This window comes from Pseudopipra pipra, chromosome 6, assembly GCF_036250125.1.
Source record: "Pseudopipra pipra isolate bDixPip1 chromosome 6, bDixPip1.hap1, whole genome shotgun sequence".
Classification (NCBI taxonomy): domain Eukaryota; kingdom Metazoa; phylum Chordata; class Aves; order Passeriformes; family Pipridae; genus Pseudopipra; species Pseudopipra pipra.
In genome coordinates this window covers 26,187,487-26,209,549 of record NC_087554.1, presented here as the reverse complement: position 1 = coordinate 26,209,549, position 22,063 = coordinate 26,187,487, and the positions used below count along the sequence as shown (strand labels likewise).

The 22,063-nt window shown below is 47.1% G+C and overlaps 1 protein-coding gene across 1 annotated transcript; it reads left to right on the top strand.

Annotated features, from left to right (window-relative positions):
• The first annotated feature begins 346 nt into the window (after positions 1-346).
• RHOV (ras homolog family member V) lies at positions 347-4,866 on the top strand. The gene is made up of 3 exons (XM_064658048.1): positions 347-747; positions 3,958-4,016; positions 4,337-4,866. The coding sequence occupies exons 1-3, from the start codon at positions 552-554 to the stop codon at positions 4,775-4,777; spliced, it is 696 nt and encodes a 231-aa protein (XP_064514118.1). The 5' UTR covers positions 347-551; the 3' UTR covers positions 4,778-4,866.
• The last annotated feature ends 17,197 nt before the right edge of the window (positions 4,867-22,063 follow it).

Genomic DNA, 22,063 nt, shown 5'->3' with positions numbered 1-22,063 from the left:
AGATGTGATGTATTTTGGGCATTTGTTTTTCATTGTCCCTCGGAATATTGACCAGCGCTGTTGGCTTTATTACTGTCCTGATTTTATGGCAGAAATCACAGATGCCCCAGGTGGGGCAATGGCCCTGCTTCTTTTGAAAAGGAAGCAGGAGGGGGACAGAAGGAGTGCAGCTTTCCCATGTGTGCAACGGCGTGGCACCCACCGAAATTCCGAGGGCAGGAGCTGCTCGGAGGGCACCGCAGCGGATGGGGGTGCAGGACCGGGGATCTCGCCCGCGGGACGAGGCGGGAGGAGGCGGCTGGGCCGGGCAGGGGTGAGCCAGGCCGCCTCCCGGCGGGGCGGACCGGGGCGGGACTAGGGAAATAGGGGCCGGTTTTGTGCGTAGGGTGGCAGGTGTAGTGATGAGGAGCGAGGCTCGGCGGGCTGGAGAAGGTAACCCCGCACGGCAGCCCCGACAGCGGCCCGCTCGCACGGGATGGCAGTGACCTCGCCGCGCTGTTCCCGTCGCTGAGTGCTGTGGAGCCTCCTCTGCCAGTGCCATTGCAATTGCCATGCCTCCCCAGGAGCTCCTGGATTACGCGCCCGCCCTGCGGAGACACAGCCCGCCCCGGGGCAGCGGCCCGGAGCTGGGCATCAAGTGCGTGCTGGTGGGCGATGGCGCCGTGGGCAAGACCAGCCTGGTGGTTAGCTACACCACCAACGGGTACCCCGACGAGTACCAGCCCACCGCCCTTGACACTTTCTCCGGTAGGTGCCCTCCCGGGCTGCGCGGGATCTGGGGCGGCGGGGGATGATCCCCATCCGACGCGGCATCGGGACGAGCGGGGCGGAGGTGAGCGCTCCCAGTACCGCAGCTGCCGGCGGTGCTGCGCGCCGGGTGCTCTGCGGCCAGCGCAGCCCGGGGGCCCACAGCCCGAGGGCGTTTCTGTGACTCGGACCGACTCCTTCGGGCATTTTCGAGGTTTAGCAGATGGAGGTCCTGCGTTCTGCAGCTCTGTGTCAACCCAGCGTGTATCGAGTTGGTTTGCAAGTGCCATGACCTTGGGCACCTTCCTGGTTTTGTGGTGTTGTTATGACTAAATAGATGGGGGCTTAGTTTTTTCGTTATTGTTGTTTGTGGTGATTTTAGCTTCAGAAATATCACAGCATTGCACTGTAGGCTTTGTAGCTTCAACTGACATGCAGGAAAACCATCCTGTTCCCCACGTGTGTGCTGAAGTTAGCATTGAAGAGAAGTTGGCAAAAAGTTGAAGAGCTTTGTAAGTCAGGCTAGAATTGCCTTCCCTTTCAGCTGATGAGCTCTCGTTAGTTTCCACTTTCCTAAATGCTATCTTTGTTCTTGTTCTACATTCCTCTTCCTTTGGGCTCCGATTTCTAATATAAACCCCAGAAGAATACAAAGCCCTTTGAATGATTTCTTATCTTTATTTGATATGAAAAAACACAACAGTCCTTGATAATACAGATTGGTAGATTAGAGATGTGCTCGAGTCAGACCAGGAATGAGACATCTAATGTGTCATAGTCTCAGGGTGCTTAGAGGGAGTGTTTTGTTTGTCTGAATGTCCCCCCACTTGCTCAGTTTTATACTGGGAATTGTTGAGTGTATGGTTTGGGCTAAGAGAGGCTTAAAATTACTGTTATTAGCCTGCACATTTTTTTTGAAAGGGCAAATCCATAATAAAATTATCCAGAAAGGTGAAGGCAGCATGAGTGCAGAGATGCCCACATTAGCAATAGGCAATCTGAAAATAGCTGCACATGGGTTTAGCCCCAGTCTGGATGTCCCAAGTACTAAGCCTGCCTTCAGAGGTGCATAGGATTTGCTACTGATAGAAATCAAAAACATTAAAAATAGGTATTCTGAAGTTCAATTTCTGCTTCTTGTGAGGAAATGGGAGAATAGATAAGTTTCCCTTCCCACCCCTGCTCTTAACCTGAATAAATCTGAGGAAAGTCCCTTCCTGAATTCAAAAATTATGGTTCAGGATCCACTTCAGAAATTTCAACCCAATTCCTCCCACTCTTGGGGAATACCTGCAATTGCAACTGCCAGCAGAACTGAGCAGTTTACATCCTGACTTTAATCCTGGTCATGGGACTGTGATGCCAATAACAAGATAGGGCAAGGTATTGCATTATTAGGGAAACGGCTCTGGGACAGTGACCCAGCCACATACATCTCTGGGTGCTACCTCCTGCTGGGTGTCACTGCCAGGTAGAGCAGCCTTGGGTGAAACGCGTACTCAGTGACCTTTCTCCACCTGGCTATCCTGTTCTGCCGGCCCCTTTGCTATTGTACCATGATCCATCCTCATCCTGAGGGCGCGGACCTTGTGAGGGCGGTATTTGGAGGGCTGTTGCAGAGTTGCTAGTGTAGCTCAGGCTAGCAGAAGATATGACAAAACTTCGTGCAAACACTGGAGCAGTAGGTAATATATGCGGTGCCTGTCTTCTGAAGACAGCAAAACATTTCAGAGATGCTAATTCCTTCTCTCAATGCACTTATGAGACAGAGGAAACCAGATACTAGAAAGGCAAATGCCTGCTACCTTGAAGATCAAGTCAGGATCTAGCAGGTTCTTTGATCAGGGACAGGTTTCTCTTCCTCCTCTGGGGCAAAGATATGGTAACAACCCAACTTTTTCCCAGTCATAAGGAAGCAATGACTTTCAGCTATGCCGTGAGGAGTGGCACTGTGGTGGACGCACCCACCCCTTCATTTTTCCTCCAGTCTCCCACCAAACTTCAGGCCATCTTTTGTCTGTGTCTCCCTCTTCCTCCCCCCGCCACCCCCCCCCCCCCCCACTGCTTTCAGGGAGGAGTGTTCTCCTTCAGAAGCTTGTGTTAAACTCTCTGAGTCAGTTGTTTCTATCAGTTTTCTCGCCTGACTGATTACTTCAAGAATTCCAAAAACTTGATCTGGCTTCTGGTTGGGAGTTTTTTTGTTTGCTTTTGATTTGTTTTTAATGAAGAAGACAATAAAACCTCCTCTTTGCACAGAGAAATGGAGTTTTGCTAGCTCGTGTCAAGTGCCAGCCATTGTCACCTTAGCCTCGATGTCTGCCTCTATTCACCCAACCACAACCCCATCCACTTTGTCTGGACTTTCAAGTGACTTCCAGCTCCCTAGCCATTTTCTCCTTTTCCTCAATTCCTAACCAGTCTCTGTGGTATCTATGTGCTTAAACATCTAACAGTTTCATTCCAGATTTCCATCAGAGGTCCTGCCAGCCCTCAGTCTGAGTCAGCTGATACCACATGAAGGCTTACTGTGATTAGGGAGTGAAATGGGAGCAAACTTTACATGTGTAACTAAGCAGTTTTCCAGTTTTCAGTGTGTGGATAGTCTCTAAAGGGGATGTCACTCATCACTGTTTCCTTAATAGCTTCTTCTTTTCAAAGATGGGTTTAGGTCTTTGTTTTTCCTTAGCTAGGACACTCACAGAATTTTTTTTTAAAAGCCAGATTTCTGGTCTGAATGGGAAAAATCTCTCAATAGCTTGTTTGAGAGTGATTTGAGTTTCCTTGGCCAAGAAGCTAGGAGCAAGTTGCTGAAGTTCTCAGTTTGTTTTTATCCTTATCTTCTTTCCTGTGTTGTGGAAGAAGGATGAGTGGTTAATGAGGACACTGTTTGTCTAAGGGTTCCTCTTCTCTAGAGGAACAGTTGCTCAGTAATGTGGAACTATTCTTTCAAAATACTGGACAAGTACACAAAACACCTGAGAGCCAACAAAATCAGAAGGTCTGTTGTAGGTCTCTTAATGTTCCCAGTGCAAGCTTCGGCTGTTTTAGGGAGGTTTGGGAGGACAGTCAGCTAGGAGGACAGACTTAAGTGACTTCAGTGAGTCTGTTCAATGGGATACGACCCACAGTGCTTGGGAATGGCCCGTACAAGTGTGTGTGTGAATGCTGATCAACTGCTTTAGACTCATCCTCATTCTCTTTCTGCTACAGTGCAGGTCCTTGTGGATGGAGCCCCTGTCCGGATTCAGCTGTGGGACACTGCTGGACAGGTAAGTTCTATCAAAGCATATTCCAGTTCTGATCCTGTGGGACAGGGACTGTTGCAGGCTTTGAGGAAGGCAGTGTTGAACTGGGAAGAAAGGAAATGCACTAGCCCAGCACCAGCCATTTGGTGAATGGCTCTGAAACTTGTGTCTGAAACGTGGCATGGCCACAAAATCAGCACAATGCTCTGCCTCTGAGGGTCTTTCTGTCCTAGTTAACATGGGGAAAAGCTACTGAAGTATCATGCTGTTAGAAGATCAGTCCAGTGAAGACTTCTTTTTTCTTCCCCCCTCCTCTTCTGTTTTCCCCCCTTCCTTTTCTACAGGAGGACTTTGACTGTTTGCGTTCTCTTTGTTATCCTGACACCGACGTCTTCCTTGTCTGCTTCAGTGTGGTAAACCCAAGCTCCTTCCAAAATATTACTGAGAAGTGGATCCCTGAGATACGAACTCACAACCCCCGGGCACCAGTGCTGCTAGTGGGGACACAGGCAGACTTGCGGGACGATGTCAATGTCCTCATCAGCCTGGATCGCTACCATGTGAAGCCTGTGCCCCGGCCTCAGGCAGAAGGTCTAGCTGACAAAATCCGGGCTGAAGCCTACCTGGAATGCTCAGCACTGACTCAAAAGAACCTCAAAGAAGTTTTTGACATGGCCATTGTCAGTGGTGTTGAGCACAAAGCACGGCAGGAAAAGAAGATGACTGCCAAAGGCATCAAGACTCTCTCCAAGTGCCGCTGGAAGAAGTTCTTTTGCTTTGTCTGAAGCCGCTTTAAAGGAAGGGGAAAGAAGCACCTAAAGCCAGTATTGGCTCTGCACCTTCTTGGAGTGACTGCTCCTATGGCCCCAGCAAGGAGGGTATGATAAGCTGCTGGGCTTGGAAACCTGTGTCTTGCTGGGTACAGTATCAGATGCCTGGGAGACATGAACTAGATTGCCACTGTGCCAAGATGTAGAATGGTCCAGGCAGCTATAATACCTGCTGGACATGTCTGTAGTGTCCCAGACTAAGGGGAGCCTTTAATACATGAAGACTCAGTACCCCAGAACAGGCAGGTTCCTTACATTGCTCAAAATGACCAGTTTCCTGGTCGAAGCTCACACACTTTTGAAGTTCTGATGCAGCATAATAAATGTGGGGGACTTTCAAAATCGGCCTGTGTTTTGGCTGATTTACAGGCTTGGCAGAGAGTAGGGCAGGGGCGACTGCAATGTGGTCAGACATGGGCTGCAGAGTTTGTAACATGAGACTTGGGTTACCCCTCTGATTCCATTTGCCAAAGTAGGTAGAAGTTACATGGCTGTGAAAAAGCAGCACTCTTTCTTAAAGGCCCTCTATTGAGAGTACCCTTGAGAAGGTATTTCCTAAATAAATGCCATTAGCAGGCTGAAGAGAAAATGGACTGGGAGCTACAGTAATACTTTGAGCAAAACTTTTTTTGAGAGGACTGTCTACTGGGGGCCAGTGTTATAGTCCTATCTTAAGAGATAGTTGTGAACTTGGGGACCTACTTTGAAAGGCTTTTTGTGTGTGTGGTGTTTTGGGAGAAAGAACAGGTGAGGAACGGTGATGAGCGGCTCTGTCTAGCAGCGACAAAACTCTGTCAGCAAAGGCTTTATAACACTACCAGGGGGTGAAATGTAGAGGGAGAGCCATGCATGTAATGAAAGAACAGAGAAGGAAGAAAAAGAAGAGAATAAAAAGGAAAAAGATGGAATGGAGAAAGGGAGATGGAGAAGGAAAGAAGAATGAATGTTATTAAATGAAAGTTGTGATTCTACTTAGCTGAGATCCTAATATTCAGGGAATATTCTAGGGACCTGAAAAATTTGCTAGTGGTATCAATTTCAAAGTAATATTATCCATACATTCAGTTCAGAATCAAAAGGAGGATGTTGTAGTGAGAGTTCCTCTTCATCAGTAAAATCCTCCATTTCAGATCTACACAAGAGAACAGAACTTACCTTGTACAGTTCTTCCTGAGGCTGTAGAACAGGAAGGGAGGGTACAGGGCTTATTTCTGTTGTGCTTCCATTTCTTAAAAGTCACTGCTTTATCTGCTGAAATCAAAAGCAAAGGCAATCCATGAAATTTCTGCTGGAGAAAAACATTCACTGTGTTTGCTCCCTTCCCCTTCTCACCTGTTTCTCAGGGGATTAATATCCTTGTGGCTCTATTCACATTTTATTACAGAACTTTCATCAATTTCTAAATCTTCATTTGCAGAGACATTTCATTTTGGTTTATGTAGCCGAGGGTGTGACAGGTCTGTCAAGCAATACTTTCAATACTCAGGGGGTTCTCTGCATCTGGCCATGACCCATCACTTTGGGAATGCTCTGGAGTGATGTGACAGAAAGAGATATAGCTATGGATGGTTTGCCCTGGTCCAAAAGCAAGCTTACACGAGCTAGTGAGCCTGTAAAAAGACAAATGCAAGTAGTGCAGTCTGGCTCTAAAGAAATGCCTGCAAACATCTCTCACAACTATCTCTTTTTGTGGTGCAGCTCAGGTAGTCCCTAGGACATGAGACAAGACTGCTGTCTCCCTGGGCAGTATTGCAGGATGAAAGAGGTGGATGAGTTTTCCTGTGAAGGGAAGTTGCCCACAGCCTTGGAGCTACTTGAAGGGTAAAGCTTTGAGACCTGAAAAGGATGGTGTAGCAAAATGAGCTGAATGTTGAAAGGACTCCTCCTACTGAAATGCCATTCAGGTCCAGGAGGAGTCCTAAGAGGTGGTGAGTATAGAGGCAGTAGCTAGGAGTGACATGTCTGACAAAGGTTTAGGTAGGACACCACTTCCTGAACAAAGCCCTCAGCAATGCATCCCTGCATGTATTCCTACCTGTACAGGCACCTTTGCTGTATGACTAGTTCAGTTTGTTGGGTCTTTACACATTTCTTTAGCCTGTGAGACCGGGAGCTGTGGTGTGACCTGCCAAAGAGCATGCCATACCCCCATGGAGAAAATCCACAGGTGGAAAGAGCACCAACCTCTCTCCTGCTGAGGAGAGCAAGGGTTGTCCTGCAGTAGCTTGGTATGAAACAGGGATTATTTCGTTCTGGAAAAGAAACTGTACTAAGAGCTACTTTCTTCCTCTGTGATTGCATCTAATATTTGGTCAAATAAATTTTTTTAATGTCCACAATTTGTGTTTGTAATTTTGTCAGTGCAAATCAAGTTGGGCTTTAACATGGAGGAAGAGTTATTCCATTTTACTGACAATAGTATAAGAGGGAAAATAGCCTCAATTCTCACTCCATGTCCTAACCACCATTAGCAATGGTAAAAATCGCCTCATACCTGAAACCTTCCTAGTTCCTTCTGTCACCTCAGTTAATCTTTCTCTACCTCAGCAGCCACTCAGGGTGAAAGTTCCTGGGGGGGGATGGAGTAGCAAACATCCAAAGCTTTCAATGCCTCTCCCCAGAAGCCACCATCCAGGGGTCAGTCAGGAGGCCCTCCCAGCACTCTCTGAATCAAGCCCATGTAGGACTTGCATTTGGAGCCTTAATAACAGCATGCTGCTCTGTCATTAGGCTGGTGGGTAATTTAGCAACCAGTTTTATTTAATGTACCTTGGTAGTTAAACACTGTTCAAGTGCTGAAAAATTTTGCCAGTGTCACACAGGATGCAAAGGTTCTATCCAAGACAGCTCACAGGACTCCTCCTTTTAGCCCCATCTTCAGCATTACAGATAGGTCAAGACCCCTGCCTGTCCACATCTGGGCTCCCATAGCTGCTCCAAAGTCAGAGGACTGGGAAATGAGGCTGCTGAGGGTGCAGTGTGGTGGTTCAGCAGAGAGCTAGGAGAGAAAATAGACAAAACCCCCAAAATGTCACAGAGGTAATGAGCAAATAGGATTCAGAAATTAGAAGGGAATAGGAAACTAATGCCAACAAAACACGATTGGGGAACTTGTGTTTTGTGTGGGGAGGTTGTTGTGGGGTTTTGGGGGTAGTGGTGTTTTGTGATTGTTTTTTGGTTTGTTTGTCGTTGGGGGGTTTTTTGGTTGGTTTTTTGTTTTTGTTTAACAAAGTCTGAGATCACACTGTCCTCCTGCAATCTACTGTTTGCTAGACGTAAAGTAACCTGTGGGAATATTTGGAACAGGCTCCCAGCTTTGCAGCTTCCTGGCACTAAAGCTTACAGAAGAACCTGTGAATGGAAATAGCAGCAAAGTGTGAATTAACTTTACTGGGGAGTGAGTCATTCCACTGAGCCATATCCTGTCATGTGCACAATAAGCACTCTAAAACTCCCTGAAACCCGTGAACAAAGCTGAACTCCTGGGTGGGGGTGTGAATCTATCTCGTTAAATGGAGTTTCCTACTAAAGCCACCTGAAGTGTCTGTAAAGCCTTGCTCTAGTCCTCTCTGTGGTGCAGTACTGGATCTGTGCTTTGGTAGTTTGGGCTTGTTTCTGCCTTGCAGTGTTGCTTGACCAACCTGTATTTTCAGATGCTGCTGGGAGCACAGGGGAGTTCCTGGGATATGGTTGCTAACACAAACCGCCCCACCAAGCTGGATGAAGCTAGCTCAGCCCATTACTAGGCCAGCACAATTCCTCACAAGTGATGCCTACTTTTATACCAGAAAGGATCCATATGATTAGTTGATCTGACTTGCTCCATCAGAGCATGTTCAGCATCAGATGTTAAAAGTACCTCCTTTCTTTCTCAGGACTCCAACTTGGATCCTGGACAGCAGACTCCTTCACAGTCCTTGCATCCAGCAGAGTAACTGATCAGGGATTCCCACCTGCATAGGCAACACTGCAAGTACTTCAGGTACATACCATGTTGCATAAATCCATATGAAAGCCAGTGTGCTTGCTGCCACTCTCAGCTGCCATCTCCAAAGGAGCTGAGCTCAGTTGTCAGCAATGGTAGGAACACAGTATGGAAAGGAAGGACCCTTTAGTTTCCTTTTTCAGTAGGTAGCACACCCTAAATAGGCTTAATTATGCCAAGAAGGTTCCCAGCTGGCAACACTTTCCTGAGCTTCCACTGAACCCTGACTGAGAATTAATCCCCAAAATAATACCAAGTTTCGTCTGACTCAGCACAGCCTCCTTCCTGCACCAGAAGGGCAGGTCTAAAAGTCCTTTTGGAGATCTTTATGCCCTGTAAGTTACATCCTATTTACTTTGAAGGGACAGGCTGAATTATTATGAAGTGAGCTGACGAGAGTCCAGCAGGAGGAACCCTGCTGAAACACAATTACCTGTGAATGGCATCCTCTCCCATTTCCTGAGAGGAGTGTGATTGCATTAACAACCTTATCACTTTCTTAACACCCCTCAATATAATCCTCAGGTGCTAACCGGCTTTTTTCTTCAGACTGCTCCAAGTTTAATGCTATGTATGAATTAAGCAACCATTTCCAGCTTGGAAGCAGGGTCTGGCTTGACTTTTCTCAGCTGTAGTGGCAGCTAAGTAATCTTCTTCACCTTTGTTCTTAATACCTCTCTGCTAGGTTGGCCCCCTCCTGTGGTCCTCTCTGCAGCCTCTCAAAGAGCAGCATGGGAACACCAGAGGAGCAGGAGAGAGCAGAGACATTGCTTAAACAGACACTGTCATCACAAGGAATGTTTGTCCTGTCACAGACAGTGTGTTAATGGAACTGCTGCTCTTCCATCCTGCTGAGAGGTCCCCTCTGCCCAATATGTTGTCCTTATGATCTGCTTATACATCTTGGCTCTCCTTTACAGCATTTCCTCTCCTGGAGCCCTGCTAAATCACTCTGTAGTGAGGCTGGGAGATAAAGCAGATATACAAAGAAACCACTTGAACTTTACAGTATGGTTCCAAGACTATTCTCACTGTACCGGAGGATGTTGGTTGGGACCCAGCACCTAGTCTGCATCTGCTCACAGAAAAGGAATCAAAGAGCTGGCCCAGCTGGTACCTGGCCCTCTTGGAAGCTGCTTACTCATGACTCTGCTGAGTCCAGCCCTGGGCTCTCTGTTCCCACAGTATAAATACAGCATTTTACTTGCAAAGACCTATTGCACAAGAGGGCAAGGTATGTTTCAACGTATCCCTGGGACAGGTTGCCTTTGCTGCAGACCCACGTGATCCCCGTTCCCAGGGTGACACCATGCCCTTTCCAGCTCCTGGACTGAGCTGCTCAGCATCCAAACTTGCTGGACTTGTTCTGGAGGAGCAGGAGGAGATGTGGGTCCCATCCTCCCCCTCCAACCCCTTATCCCCAGCACTGCCCCCAGGGCAGTGTTGTGAACTGAAATACTCTGGTTTCTGCTGCTATGGAGGAACATCAGGTGCAGAGAAATTTGGCTTGCGGACAAGTTTCACCACGAGTCACTGAGCCAGGCTTTTCTTTCCCATGAGATAATCTTGGGCGGGGCAGACAATCTCTTAAAATTAAAATACAATGAAAAGGCAAGGGCTTCCCAGGGTCTAGGGTAAAGCTCCCTTTCCTTGTTTTCTCAGAAAGCAAGCCAGGTTCTGCTGAAACCTTCCCCAGGCTTTTGGTGCAGCAGGAAATGCTGCAGTGGCAGCCTCAGAGTCAGGCCTGATTTCTTGGCCAGGGTACAGTACCTGCTGCTCCCCCAGCTCCCAGCTAGCACCCAGGGCCCACCCACAGGACCTGGCTCTGCTGGTGGTGAGGGTGGAAGAGCTTGACCTCCCATGGAGGAACCTCCATAGACCTGCAGAAGAGGACAGTGGGAGAATGCAGTTTAGCGAATCAGGCACGGACAGCAAAGCCCTTGGCACCCCAACGGCTGCACTGCCATCATTGTGCTGGTGATACAGTGGGGCTTTCTGGTAGGGGCAGCACTGCTGATTTCCAGGCAATTACCTACATGTAATTGCTTGTGGCGGTCGTTTAACAGCACAGATGTTAGACTTTGGGGAGCTCAGGGCACTCAAGTTGTGGACTTGCCCCTTCTTCCGCCATCCGCATAAGCATCTTGCCCTGCCACCGAGCTTAACCCTCTGCTTCACCAGGGAAACACCTAGTTACAAAGCTCAGTGCCAGCAGGGACTCAGGGATCTAGCTGGGATCTGTCAGGGATCTAACTTGGAACTCACTTGCGATGCTTCAACACCTCAGCCCCGGAGACTGAGGTGCTTTCTCATACGAAAGGGAAAGTCAGCATCACGTGCTTCAGCAGGGCTCATTGTGGGAGGATTTGGTTTTCCCGTCACAGACTGCATCCCTGCAGGGCTGGATGGGAGAGAGGCTGGGAAAATGCTGCCCAAGCAGTGAAAATGGTTTTCTGATGGTATTGCAGGATCCTTGCTGCTCTCCTGCAGCAAAGCCCTTTGCTGGGCCCCCTGCCTGGGGAGCAGCGTGTGCCTGGGGACAGGTGGTGCCTGCTGTGGCCAGAACCGCTGGGATGGCTCTTCACAGCGCTGAGGCAGGAGGAGCAGCCAACCCAGCAGGGCTTCAGAAACAGCGCATTCATTTTCCCTGCCAGTAAGCCAGAGAGTGCCTGGGGCGGGCTGATGACGCACAGCACACCTGAGATCATTTTCATGGGAATAGACCCGTGAGAGACAGCGAGAGGAAGAGTCAGGGAAACTCTCCCAGCACTTCAGTCAGTGTCAGCATTCACAGGGCAGATTTCACAAGATAAACAAAAGCCTTTAATAACTGCACTGGAGGGAGACACTGAAACCCTGTGAAACCTCTGCCAGGAAAGAAGAGCAGCAGGCTTCTCACGGAACACCAACGCCACCAGCCAGCCAGAGACTTGGCAGGCACAGAGAAAAAAAGGCTTACAAAAACCAAACCATAAAGATCCAAGTGTGGGTACCCAAGCTGTACTCCCAGCTGTGGATAGTAGTACACATGGTGCTATATATAGCACAGAGGAATATTCATTCCACTTGCTAAGGGGTTTTAATAAAAGGGAGCAGATGAAAGACGTCAGCCACCCTGGAATATTATCTGGGCAGCAGTGTATAATTTGAAGGGAGGGTAGGAGAGGATATCTAATGTTGTGATATCTTCTATAGGATGATTTGGTTTATTTCTTGTAAGCCGAATAGATTTGTAGAATAACAAGTTATTAGCATCTAACAGTAAAGTCTTACATGTACAAGACTCCTTTCACAGGATGCTAAGCCTGAAATATGGGGACTGTATGCTAACCAATAAAATACAACCATACCTTGGGAGGAAGAGGACATCCTGCAGTGCCTGCCTGGCTGCCTTATAAGTGCCAGTAACAGCAGTGTCCTACCTCTTTCTGTGCAGTGCATTTATTCACCATCTCCAGACATTTCTTTTTGGATTATAAAGACACTGCATTAGGTGTTGTAGAGAGGGTAAGTCTAGATATAATTTTTGTTGTCAGAAACCTGGAAATGCAGACCCAGGCATTAGCGTCATTTCCCTGTGTGTTTTTGAGGGAATGACTTTCCCTTTTCCATTTGCAAGAGACAGTTCCTTGCCCTCCATAGTGTGATATTCATGGAGTGCCATAGCAAGATAAGGGTTATTGCCAGGAATATCAGAGCACTTCTCCACACAGTCCTCAAAATGAGACTAAGGTTCTGAAATGTGTCCAGACACCTTTCTCCATTATTGTCTTCTGTGAGTTTCCAGAGAGAACTGGAAAACCAAACTCTCTTGATTATAGCTCAGGATCTGGGGTTTAGGTAATTAAGGGAGAAATTCAGTATTCATTTAGAGCAAATGTCTCCAACCTTTAGAGCTGTTGAAGGAAACACAGAAACTGTAGTCTGCAAAATTAGGAGGTGATTAAAAGAAAGCCCTATACCTATTGCTATTTAAATGGTACATATGCCACCTTGGTGATATGGTAGGACAGGAGGAAGACTGAAACACAGTGTCTTTATATAGCTATAAAGTCCCCAGGGAATAATAAAGAGTTGGACCCAAAATGCAGAATGTGGGACATTCATGTCTGCTCTGCTGCTTCCACCTGATATCTGTAGCTCAGGCAGAACTATCTGAGCATAGCCACAGCCAGGGCGGATGAGACAACACCACACAGGAGGTCTGGGGACCCAGCAGCAGCAAGAACTGTTTTTGAACAAGACTCAGAACTAGTTTTAATCAAGGATGGAGAAAGAGCATCCCACTCTGAGTTTATCATTTTTAGGATGGGCAGAGGAGGAAGAGGTATTCTGACCTTTGAGACACCTCTGCAGAGCTTAGTAGACAAGAGCAACTGACAGGAGCAGCACATGCTTCCAAGGCCAGCTCTCTGGGTAAGCAGCTGATGGCCCAGGCAGGTGTGCCCGAACCCATACTGAATTATGTGTTGCTGGGCTGTCATGATACATGGCTGGATGAAGCTAGCTTACCACCACCAAACTCTGATCATGCCTCCCAACTAAGGTACAGCCAGATTCTCAGGTGCAAAAAGATATATTTGAGGGGCACAAAACTCTCCTGTTGACACTTGCTGTCAGGCATGTATTGGACGGTTTCCCTCTCCCTTTTCCAGAGGTGGGACCAGAATGGAGCTGCAGAGCACCTTGACAATGTGTTCATCAGGAGGGAATGGCACACTCCGGGGTGCAGCCTTCCTTCTTCTTCATCCAGATACATAGCCAGTAAAGAGGAAGTTTTGCTTCTGCTAAATATCAGTGCTGACTTCACTGATGCTGCCCCTCTGTATTTTATTGGCACCTACTGGAAATCTCTGGCCACATCTCTGGTCTAAATAATTACATCCTCCAAGCAAGAAAGGGTGAAGGGGCAGCATGAGCATTTAAATTTTACAAATGGGACTCTACAGTAAGCCCTGTTTACTCTTCCCTAAACTCATTTCTATACATCAAGAAGCATAAACTAGTAGGCAGAGACCGAATTCTGCTCTCAACCTTCCATCCTAGAGCATGGCTTCATTGGTAATTAAAAACTACATCTTAGCTTAATTTTCTTCCCCCACTTGGCTGTACTCTATCTTACCCCCATCTCAAAGAGGCATGTCAGTCCTTTCATATCCTCACTGGAGTTCACAGAGGTTTGCCAGCATTAATCAGAGGCAATTACCTCTACCTCTTTAGGCAGGGATATCAGACCTGAGCCTAGGGTGACTCATCGCAAGATCGCTTTCCCCTCTAAGGTTCTTCCAGACATCTCCTTTGACTGAAGACCTCAGCTGGTGCCTTTGGTCATTCTACACCTGGGAAACTCTCCTGGCAAGGAACAAGCCCCAACTACTACACAGCCTCATGTGCTCCACATCCCTGTCTTTTCATCTCACTTGGTGGAACTGATAAGAGGGTTACAGGCAGATGCTGGCCAGGAATTATCTAAACAACATTTTCACATTTTGATAGATTATCTTTTTTCAAGGGATTTTTGGGTGGAACTATCCTGTTTTGGTGACCACCTATATCAATGCAGCCGGGGCTGCTGGATCACAGGCCTGTTCTCAGCAGTGAGTCTGTATGAACCTTGGAGGAACCCAGTCACACTGACCACTCCTGATGCAGACATCTCCAGGATTCCCGCCTTCTAGCTGAGAAGAAATGAGTTGCACCTTCAACCTTTGCAGCTCTGATGCATCTTCTGTGGGAAGAGAGATCCCTCGGAGGTGAACAGACCATGCCGCTTCTTTCATTTATGAGAGAAAGAACTCACGATTTCCTAGAGGGAAAGTTTTCCATCCTACAGAAATCCCAGGGTTCAGTGTGGGTCACAAGAAAAATATACACTGGAATGTTTGCTAGGAATATTCCAAAGTAGTAGAAACATATGTCCCAGAGAAAAAATGGAGTTCCAGCAAGCTGTAGCACTTGAAAGTGAAAAATTATAACTATGCACAATATGAAAGAGATACTTTGTTACCACTAATGTTACTACTACTTACTAAATAATGTTTTTGTTATTCAGCTCAGCCTGCCAACGCCTACTCTTGAGTGTTGGCTGTGGAGACCCTTCCCACTGAAGCCTGCGTCAACCTCATTGAGATCCTGACTGCAAATAACACTCAGGTGGCCCTGGCCCACCAACCTGCATGTACCTCCAGGGCTCCAAGCAAGTGTTTGCAGGAGAGCAAAAGAAATCTGATGATTTAAAAGGGAACAAACTTTCAGCACAAACTCTCTGGGTCGTCAGGGAGCAGAGCATTTCACATCACACCTGCCACGCTATGAAATGAAGTTGGAAAAGTATGAGTGTTAGGGGCCTGTTAGGATAATGGCATGAGGATTGCTGCCCTTTTATTTCTTCCCTTCCCCTCCCAGCAGCCCACCAGCTAGGACAGATTTCTCTGCTGTTCTGAAATAATGTGGATGTTCTGTCTGTAGATCTGGCTTTGGGGTGCTTCTGTGCAAATACACTGCTTTGGTATTCTGGGGTCAAGAAGATAAAATGAGCAGGAAGGAAAGCAACTGACTGAAAATAAAGCACATCTCAGTAAAGAGATGAAAAATACTAAGAGGTAATCCAGTTTTGTGTAGAAGGGCCAGAGAAAAAGGGCCTACCTCTCACAAGGGCTGGAAAGCTCCTTGTGGGGGACTCAGCCCACATGTAGGGTGCTGCACGCAGAGTCCTGTCTCAGAAGTGCTGAGTGAGCAGGGTATGAATGCTTTATGCAAAGCATTCCCCTGCAAAATAAATATTGCTCTGGATGTAAGGAAGCTGCCCAGTCATAATATGCATCGCTGATTGCAGAGTTGCACAAGAAGAAGATGGTTCTGAAGTTGATGAAAGCAGCTCTGTAAGCACCCTGAACCAGCAGGGGCTGGCTGGACAGCAGCTCACATCCCACAGTTTACCAGTTCATGCTGAACACTGACCTATTTTCAAAGGCAGAACCTCAACTCAGTGAGCAGAGAGGAAAAATGGACATGAGGCAAAAGTGCAAATGTCTTCTGCCTTTTGTTTGGGCTGGCTCTTCCCTGTTTACTAAAACCCTTTTTCATCTTCTTAGCCAGAATATATATCCCTGTTCTTAAAAGGTGGACAATAGCCTCCTTACCAGTAGAAATTACCTCTGTGTTGTGAAGAGGACAGGGACACGGAAAGCAGGCTTCTCTCACAGGGCAAGCCTTTCCATCACAGCAAAACACTGTGGTGTGTAACAGGCTACAACGCTGTTTTGGTGCCCATTGTTCCTTTGCATAAAAGCCTTTGAACCAGAGTTAGTAATTATGGGAGCCACATTGTGCACAGTTCCTCAGCTGCTGATATGTTTATCTGTGGAGCATCAATCTGACTTGCTTCCAGGAGGTTTAGATGGCATGGGGTCATGCTTGCATCAGCTCATAAACTCCTCAGAGCTGGGTTGATCTCCTTCTTTTGTATCTGTGAAGCACACAGCATCAATGAATTCCCCACCCCTGATTTAAATAGCTGCCTCAATTCAGCAATGACAACGGGCAAGGCTTTAAGGCGTGGGGACTGGAGAGGCACTGCAAAGGTGCAGGAGTGTTTCCTGGCAGTTTCAGGAGGTTGAAAACAGAGGGGCTTTTAAACGAAATGAACAAACAGATCTTGCTATGCTAAAATACATTTTGTCATGAAAACACAAAGGTTTGCTTTCCTCACACCCTGTCTGGACTTTGGCCAAGCATGACTGACAAACAAATGACTTAGTCAGTGGTCATGGCAGAATCCTCTTTGACATCTACCTTTACCTGGGAGGAATAGGGATGCTTGGGCAGCAGGGCAGTCCCTCTGATTTGTCCTAGGGTGAATCAGCAATCTTAGCTTCATTAGACATACTAAGGATTTCTAAAATCTCTCTTATTTAGTGAGATTTTTGCTAATCCTATGGAGCCAGGAGATCCAGTACTCTAACAATCAGATATGTGGACGAACTGTAAGAAGAGGTTGAGGCATAGCCTCTTCGTGAGATACTCAGCTTGCTCATGCTAGGGGTAGAAAAAAAGCTTTTTAAAGAAAAGAAAAATTTTTGGCACAAATGAAATGAGTGTGAACAGGACAAAATTCAAGACAGGTTAGAAAGCAGGAGATTTCTTTTGGTCACAAAGCCTGGAAGTTCTGGAGAGGTTTTCAGATGGAGTACTGTGAAAACAAACCCCTCCCCATGGAGACTGAGCATGTCTTGTTTGTGATGACAAAGTTGTCTAAAATATAAGGTAAGTGGACGTGAGTCAGGAGGCCCTTTCCAGCCTGGTATTCAAAGCAGTTTCAGAGAACTGCTGTACCTTACAATTACAATCACACTGGAGATGGCTCCTGTGCTTTGTGCAGATCCACAACACTCATCTTTTCAGAAATTTGGACCATACTATGTGCAACATGTATTACTCCACTCTAATAGCAACACAGACAAGCATAGACTCGGTTAGGAAGCAAACATCCTTTGTCTCATTGCTTTCAGTGGCCACTTTTAAGATGCACTGAGCATCATCTCTTCGCTTGTAACAGAGTCAGGAGCCTGACCTTCCAACCATCACTTTTTTTTTTGAGAGACAACTGGGCAGAGAACTGATTTCCTTACTGCTTGGACTGGGTCAAGAACTCTGTCCCCATCAGTCACCCACAGGTTTGGACTCACAAAAATCCACCCAAGACATCAGGAGCATAGCATCTCGGAAGACAGCCCCAAACCCTTGTCATGGAGGCAGCAGTCTGGTCACAAGGAGGTGGCTAGTCAAGCTCTGAATGTTTCAAGGAGAAGTTGTTTTGTGCTCTGCTCCAAGAAGATGAAAGGCACCCTGGAGAGGACAGTTTGGTTCATCTTTGCTGAAAAACATCATTAAGCTGGGTGAGAAGACAGCCAGGTTGTTTTTCCCTTCACACAGCTGCTGGACATCTCCCACAGATAGGAGCGTGGGTCCCATATGGATACACTGGGGTGAACATTTCCTTATCTTGAATTTTGCTGTAGGACACTCAGCTGAAGTTAGCTTTCTGGGAATGAGAGGCACTATTTTTTTCAGCCAAGCATATTTTCAATCATTAGGGCTTCCATGATGCTCTCTGCAAGGTTTACAAGTATCCCACCCAAACTACTATTGGAGCGCTTTGAACAGTGTCAAAAATCTCCTTAGTCACTCAAACTGGAAAAATCTATTACCACTTCCTTTCTTGACACCAGTACATCTGGTGCAGAACATTTACAGTGTCCAGGAACATACAGAGAGATACAGTGCTTCCGTGATTGGAGAAAGATGCTATCTCCTGCCTGATGCTGTGATACTTGGATTGTGCCACATGGTCTGGCAGTTCCAGACATCTTGCAATGCGTATCAGAAGTCTCTGGGGCAAAAACCAAAGAGACAGGAAAGAAGGGTGTGCTGAGAGTCAAACAAAGGTAGAGTTTATGGGAAAGTGAAGAGGAGGGGGGCAAACAAGCAATAGGAAGTTAAGATTTTGAACAAGCCCAGTCATGACTCCAGTACCAGTTTTACCTGTCTGCTGCCTGACCACAGCCCAGTCTGCCCAATGACTTCAGTGGGAACTGGGCTGCTGAGCAGCACTGAGCATGGGTTTTGTCTGCTGGTGGTGTTCCTGTGGAGGAGAGGTGACTGAGACATGATTCAATGAGTGTGTCAGTCAGCTGGCAGCCCTTGCCACAGGTCCATATGCAGGAACCAGAAGTGGCTCTGGAGAGGAAACACTGATCCATATATAAAATCTCTATTACAGGACTTGGGAAGCAAGTGGATATTGACAGAGGAGGATTCAATGATCTCTGCAGCCCACCTCAAACTTCATATGGTTGCTGAAAGGGAGACCCTGGTTACAGAACTAGGTATATTCACAAGTCATTACAGCTTAACATGATCCCCCCTTTCTTCCATTAGGGAGAAATGACCCTCCCTATCCAAAACATCTTCCTTTCTCCTACCCAACAGAGTGTAATGATCTGGCCAAGCCTTGAGCTTGGTAAGAAGAGGCAGCACTCAATTAAAACAGCAGACCATCTGGGCACACAAGCCCTTCTGCAGTTTGAAACAGAAACAACATACTGTTTTGGATTTCATTAGTTACCTATCAGTTAGGCCTTTTTCTCTTTTCTCAGGAGGAAAAGTCATTAGGACCTATGAAGTAGAAAGGGCATTAGTTGGACAGAGTCAGGAAAACCAGTTATCTCCCAGGGAAGGACAGGCATCCTGTGCTCCCTGCTATCCTCATTTCCCTGGTTACTTCTTAAGGTCTGGAGATGATAACTCCAATCCATTTCTGCTTTGCTTCTGCTAAAGAGAACAAGTGAAGGGGGGCTCGAGGACCCAATCTACAGGTTGTCTGAGGCCTGTGAGCACCTCAGCCACAAAAATCTTCTGGAGGAATTTCATTGGAGTACAGGAAGGGGAGCAGGGACAAGGGGCTTCATTACCTCTAGACTGGAAACCTGCTGAGCTCTTCAGGGTTACAGAAATAATAATTAAAACAAACAAACCAAAACCAAAAAACCCCCACAAATTAAACTGCTACTACCAATTTTTTTTTCCCCACCCAGAGGGTGATACTGTGTGGATGAAATGTCGGAGCGTGCACTTCCAGGGATGCAGGCCATGCCAGCCAGGGCTCAGAGCATCCCTTCCTAACTGGGAGAGGCTTTTCTCCTGACTTACTGATGGTCACACACACAAGCCTGCCAGGAAGTACTTGGCCTGCTGTCTCAGGTGACTTATGCAAAATAATTGATCCCTTTTGCCCCAGTCACAGATTCTACTTGACCATACACTCCGGGGCATTTGTAGCCCACTCATCCTGCTGCAGAAATCCAGGCTCGAGGGAGAAGCTTTTGCAGTTTTACATGCGTGTTTCACCACTCCTGTTTCCTGGCTCTTTCCTAATGGCTTCCTTGGAACAGACTGTCAGAAGAGTTTCCAGCCCACAGCTGGCTAATCATGCACAATTAACATAAACCTGAACATAGTGGGGAATAAATGAAAGCTGGGAAAGCCCCCTTTTCTCAGCAGCTGGATGAGGCAATTTACAGAAAGCCTGGAGGCATGGGAAACAAATGAGTCTTTCATGAGGTTGTGGGTCCATGTGAAAGAGCAGATGAGGGCAGTTTAGGGAAGTGCTTCTGTACCTCTCAGCCCCAGTGATGTGGGCCAAGGCAGGACAGCAGGTGAGCTCCCTGCCCCAGACACCAGCTCTGCTGAAAATGGTGCAGGGGTGCAGGGTAAAGCACTCCGAACCATGGGGAGGGCCAAGGGGTGAGATGGCAATGTTACTCACAGTCTGCCAATGAAGAGATACACTGAGCAGGGACTTGACTTGCAGGCCAACAGGCAGAAGCTGGATGCAGTTTTCTAGAGCTTCAGTCCAGTGCTGTGGAGCCAGGGCATATAGGGCTAGGAGAGATGTTGGGGCTGATGGGTATGGTTGATGTTTCTGGGTAGCTTCCCTCAGAGATGCTCTCCAAGCCGTGTTCCTGTAGGTTCTCTTCTGCCAGTGCTGGTGGCAGAAGAGCTGGGATGCCCTGGGGAGTGGGTTCAAGGAGCTGTACTAGCAGAAAACAGGTCCCTGAAAAGTGAATAGCTTTTTGCCAGAATGTTTTGGGGGGAGCAGTGATAATGTGAAGAAAGCAGTCTGAGCATGGGACTACTCCTTCAGCTGGGGCTAGCTGCAGGACAGAATGAGTTGTAATGCTGAACTACTCCTTTGGACTCAATTTTCACCATGAGCTCTGCAGGCTTCTGTTTACCCAGGGGTCCTGCCCTGTCTTACACCCTTGGCCAGAGGCTCCCACCACAGAGAGCCCTGGCCCAGCCTAGCAGGAAACTTACCCAGCAGAGAAACAGAATGTCCCACCAAGTGGACCTGCCTGGCACTTGATGATATGAAGACCAGCACCTATGTAATGGAGCCCAGCTCACCTCCAGTGTGCAGAGACAAACATGTGCAGCCATCAGGAAGAAACTGCAGTGGATTGTGAAACATCAGCTGTGAGGTACAGCATGTGAGATCCTAGATCAGTTCCTTGCATCCAGGGCCTTGTGGAGGAAGAGGAGCCTAGTGGTGAAAAAACACTGATGAAAACAAATAGTTATTTTCTTGGTACTTGGGCTTCTCTTTGGACTACTTGCCCCAGGGTTGGCCAACAGTGGAATTTCCCCCAGTACACAATGCTTTTGGTATTCAAATGACAGTGTTTGGAACACTGACTATTTTCAAGCACAGTCCTTTAGATGCTTACTGATTTTCTGATGGCCAGGTATTTGCATGGGTTTTACAGTCTTGTGTGTTTAAGACAGTAATGTGATGAGAATGCAATAAAAAAGGAAGAAGATAAAGCCTCCCTGGCTGAGAACACGAATATACAAGGTGATGGGAAGGATGATATTGGGCACACACATTGTGCCAGCTCTTCCCTTTATCTAAGGGGTTGTTCTTTGACTCTGTCTCTGACTTAGTAGTTGAATGGGGAGATAAGTGGAAGTAGGATAAAAACAGCATGGCTGAGCAGCATAGGATTGGTGGATGAATCAGCTGGCAGAAGACATGGCAGGCAAGAGGTGATTCCTTGGCAAATCTGTTTTTCATTTAAAGCAGATTAGCCCAGGTTTTGGGGTAAAGGGGAAAAGACTTTCCCCTGTCCCAAAATACTAAGATGAGAGGGAAAGGAAGATTTGTTGACAGGGTGTGATTCTACAGCATAAGCAGGGATAGTTTCTAAATATGAGAACCAGTTCAAACTGGTTTAACAGAAACTTCATGCACCAAAAACCTCTAGCGAGGACATTAGAATAAGAGCATTGCATCCTCTCTGGCAGCTCCCGTCTGCTCAGCTGCGGAGCCACATGGTCCATGCAACGACCCCATAGCTCCCCAAAGCATCTGCCTCTGTTGTTCATTGTGTCACAAATGCCACTCCATCTCTAATATAGATTTGCAACTGCCTCCAAGGCAAAGAAGGGTTGTGTGATGAAGCTTGGGAGACACAGCTACCAGCTTCCAAATTCGATGACAGTCTACAAAAAAACTGTTTTGGCTTGCTTGGGTTTTAATGAAGACTCTACTGCCTGAAGTCCTCTGATTACAGGAAAAAAATCTCTTTTTTCTTTCAAAACGTAGTCTGTATGTTGGGAGCAGTAGAAGTCAAAAATCTGGGAAACTTATTCAGAAGATAAAGAGCACTCACAAATAGATAAAAGCACCCAAATGT

Excerpts from the sequence above, each read along its gene's own strand:
- RHOV (XM_064658048.1), top strand. The coding sequence starts at position 552 with ATGCCTCCCCAGGAGCTCCTGGATTACGCGCCCGCCCTGCGGAGACAC. Across the intron at positions 748-3,957 it reads CGCCCTTGACACTTTCTCCG|TGCAGGTCCTTGTGGATGGA; the intron begins GTAGGTGCCCTC and ends TTTCTGCTACAG. Across the intron at positions 4,017-4,336 it reads TGTGGGACACTGCTGGACAG|GAGGACTTTGACTGTTTGCG; the intron begins GTAAGTTCTATC and ends CCTTTTCTACAG.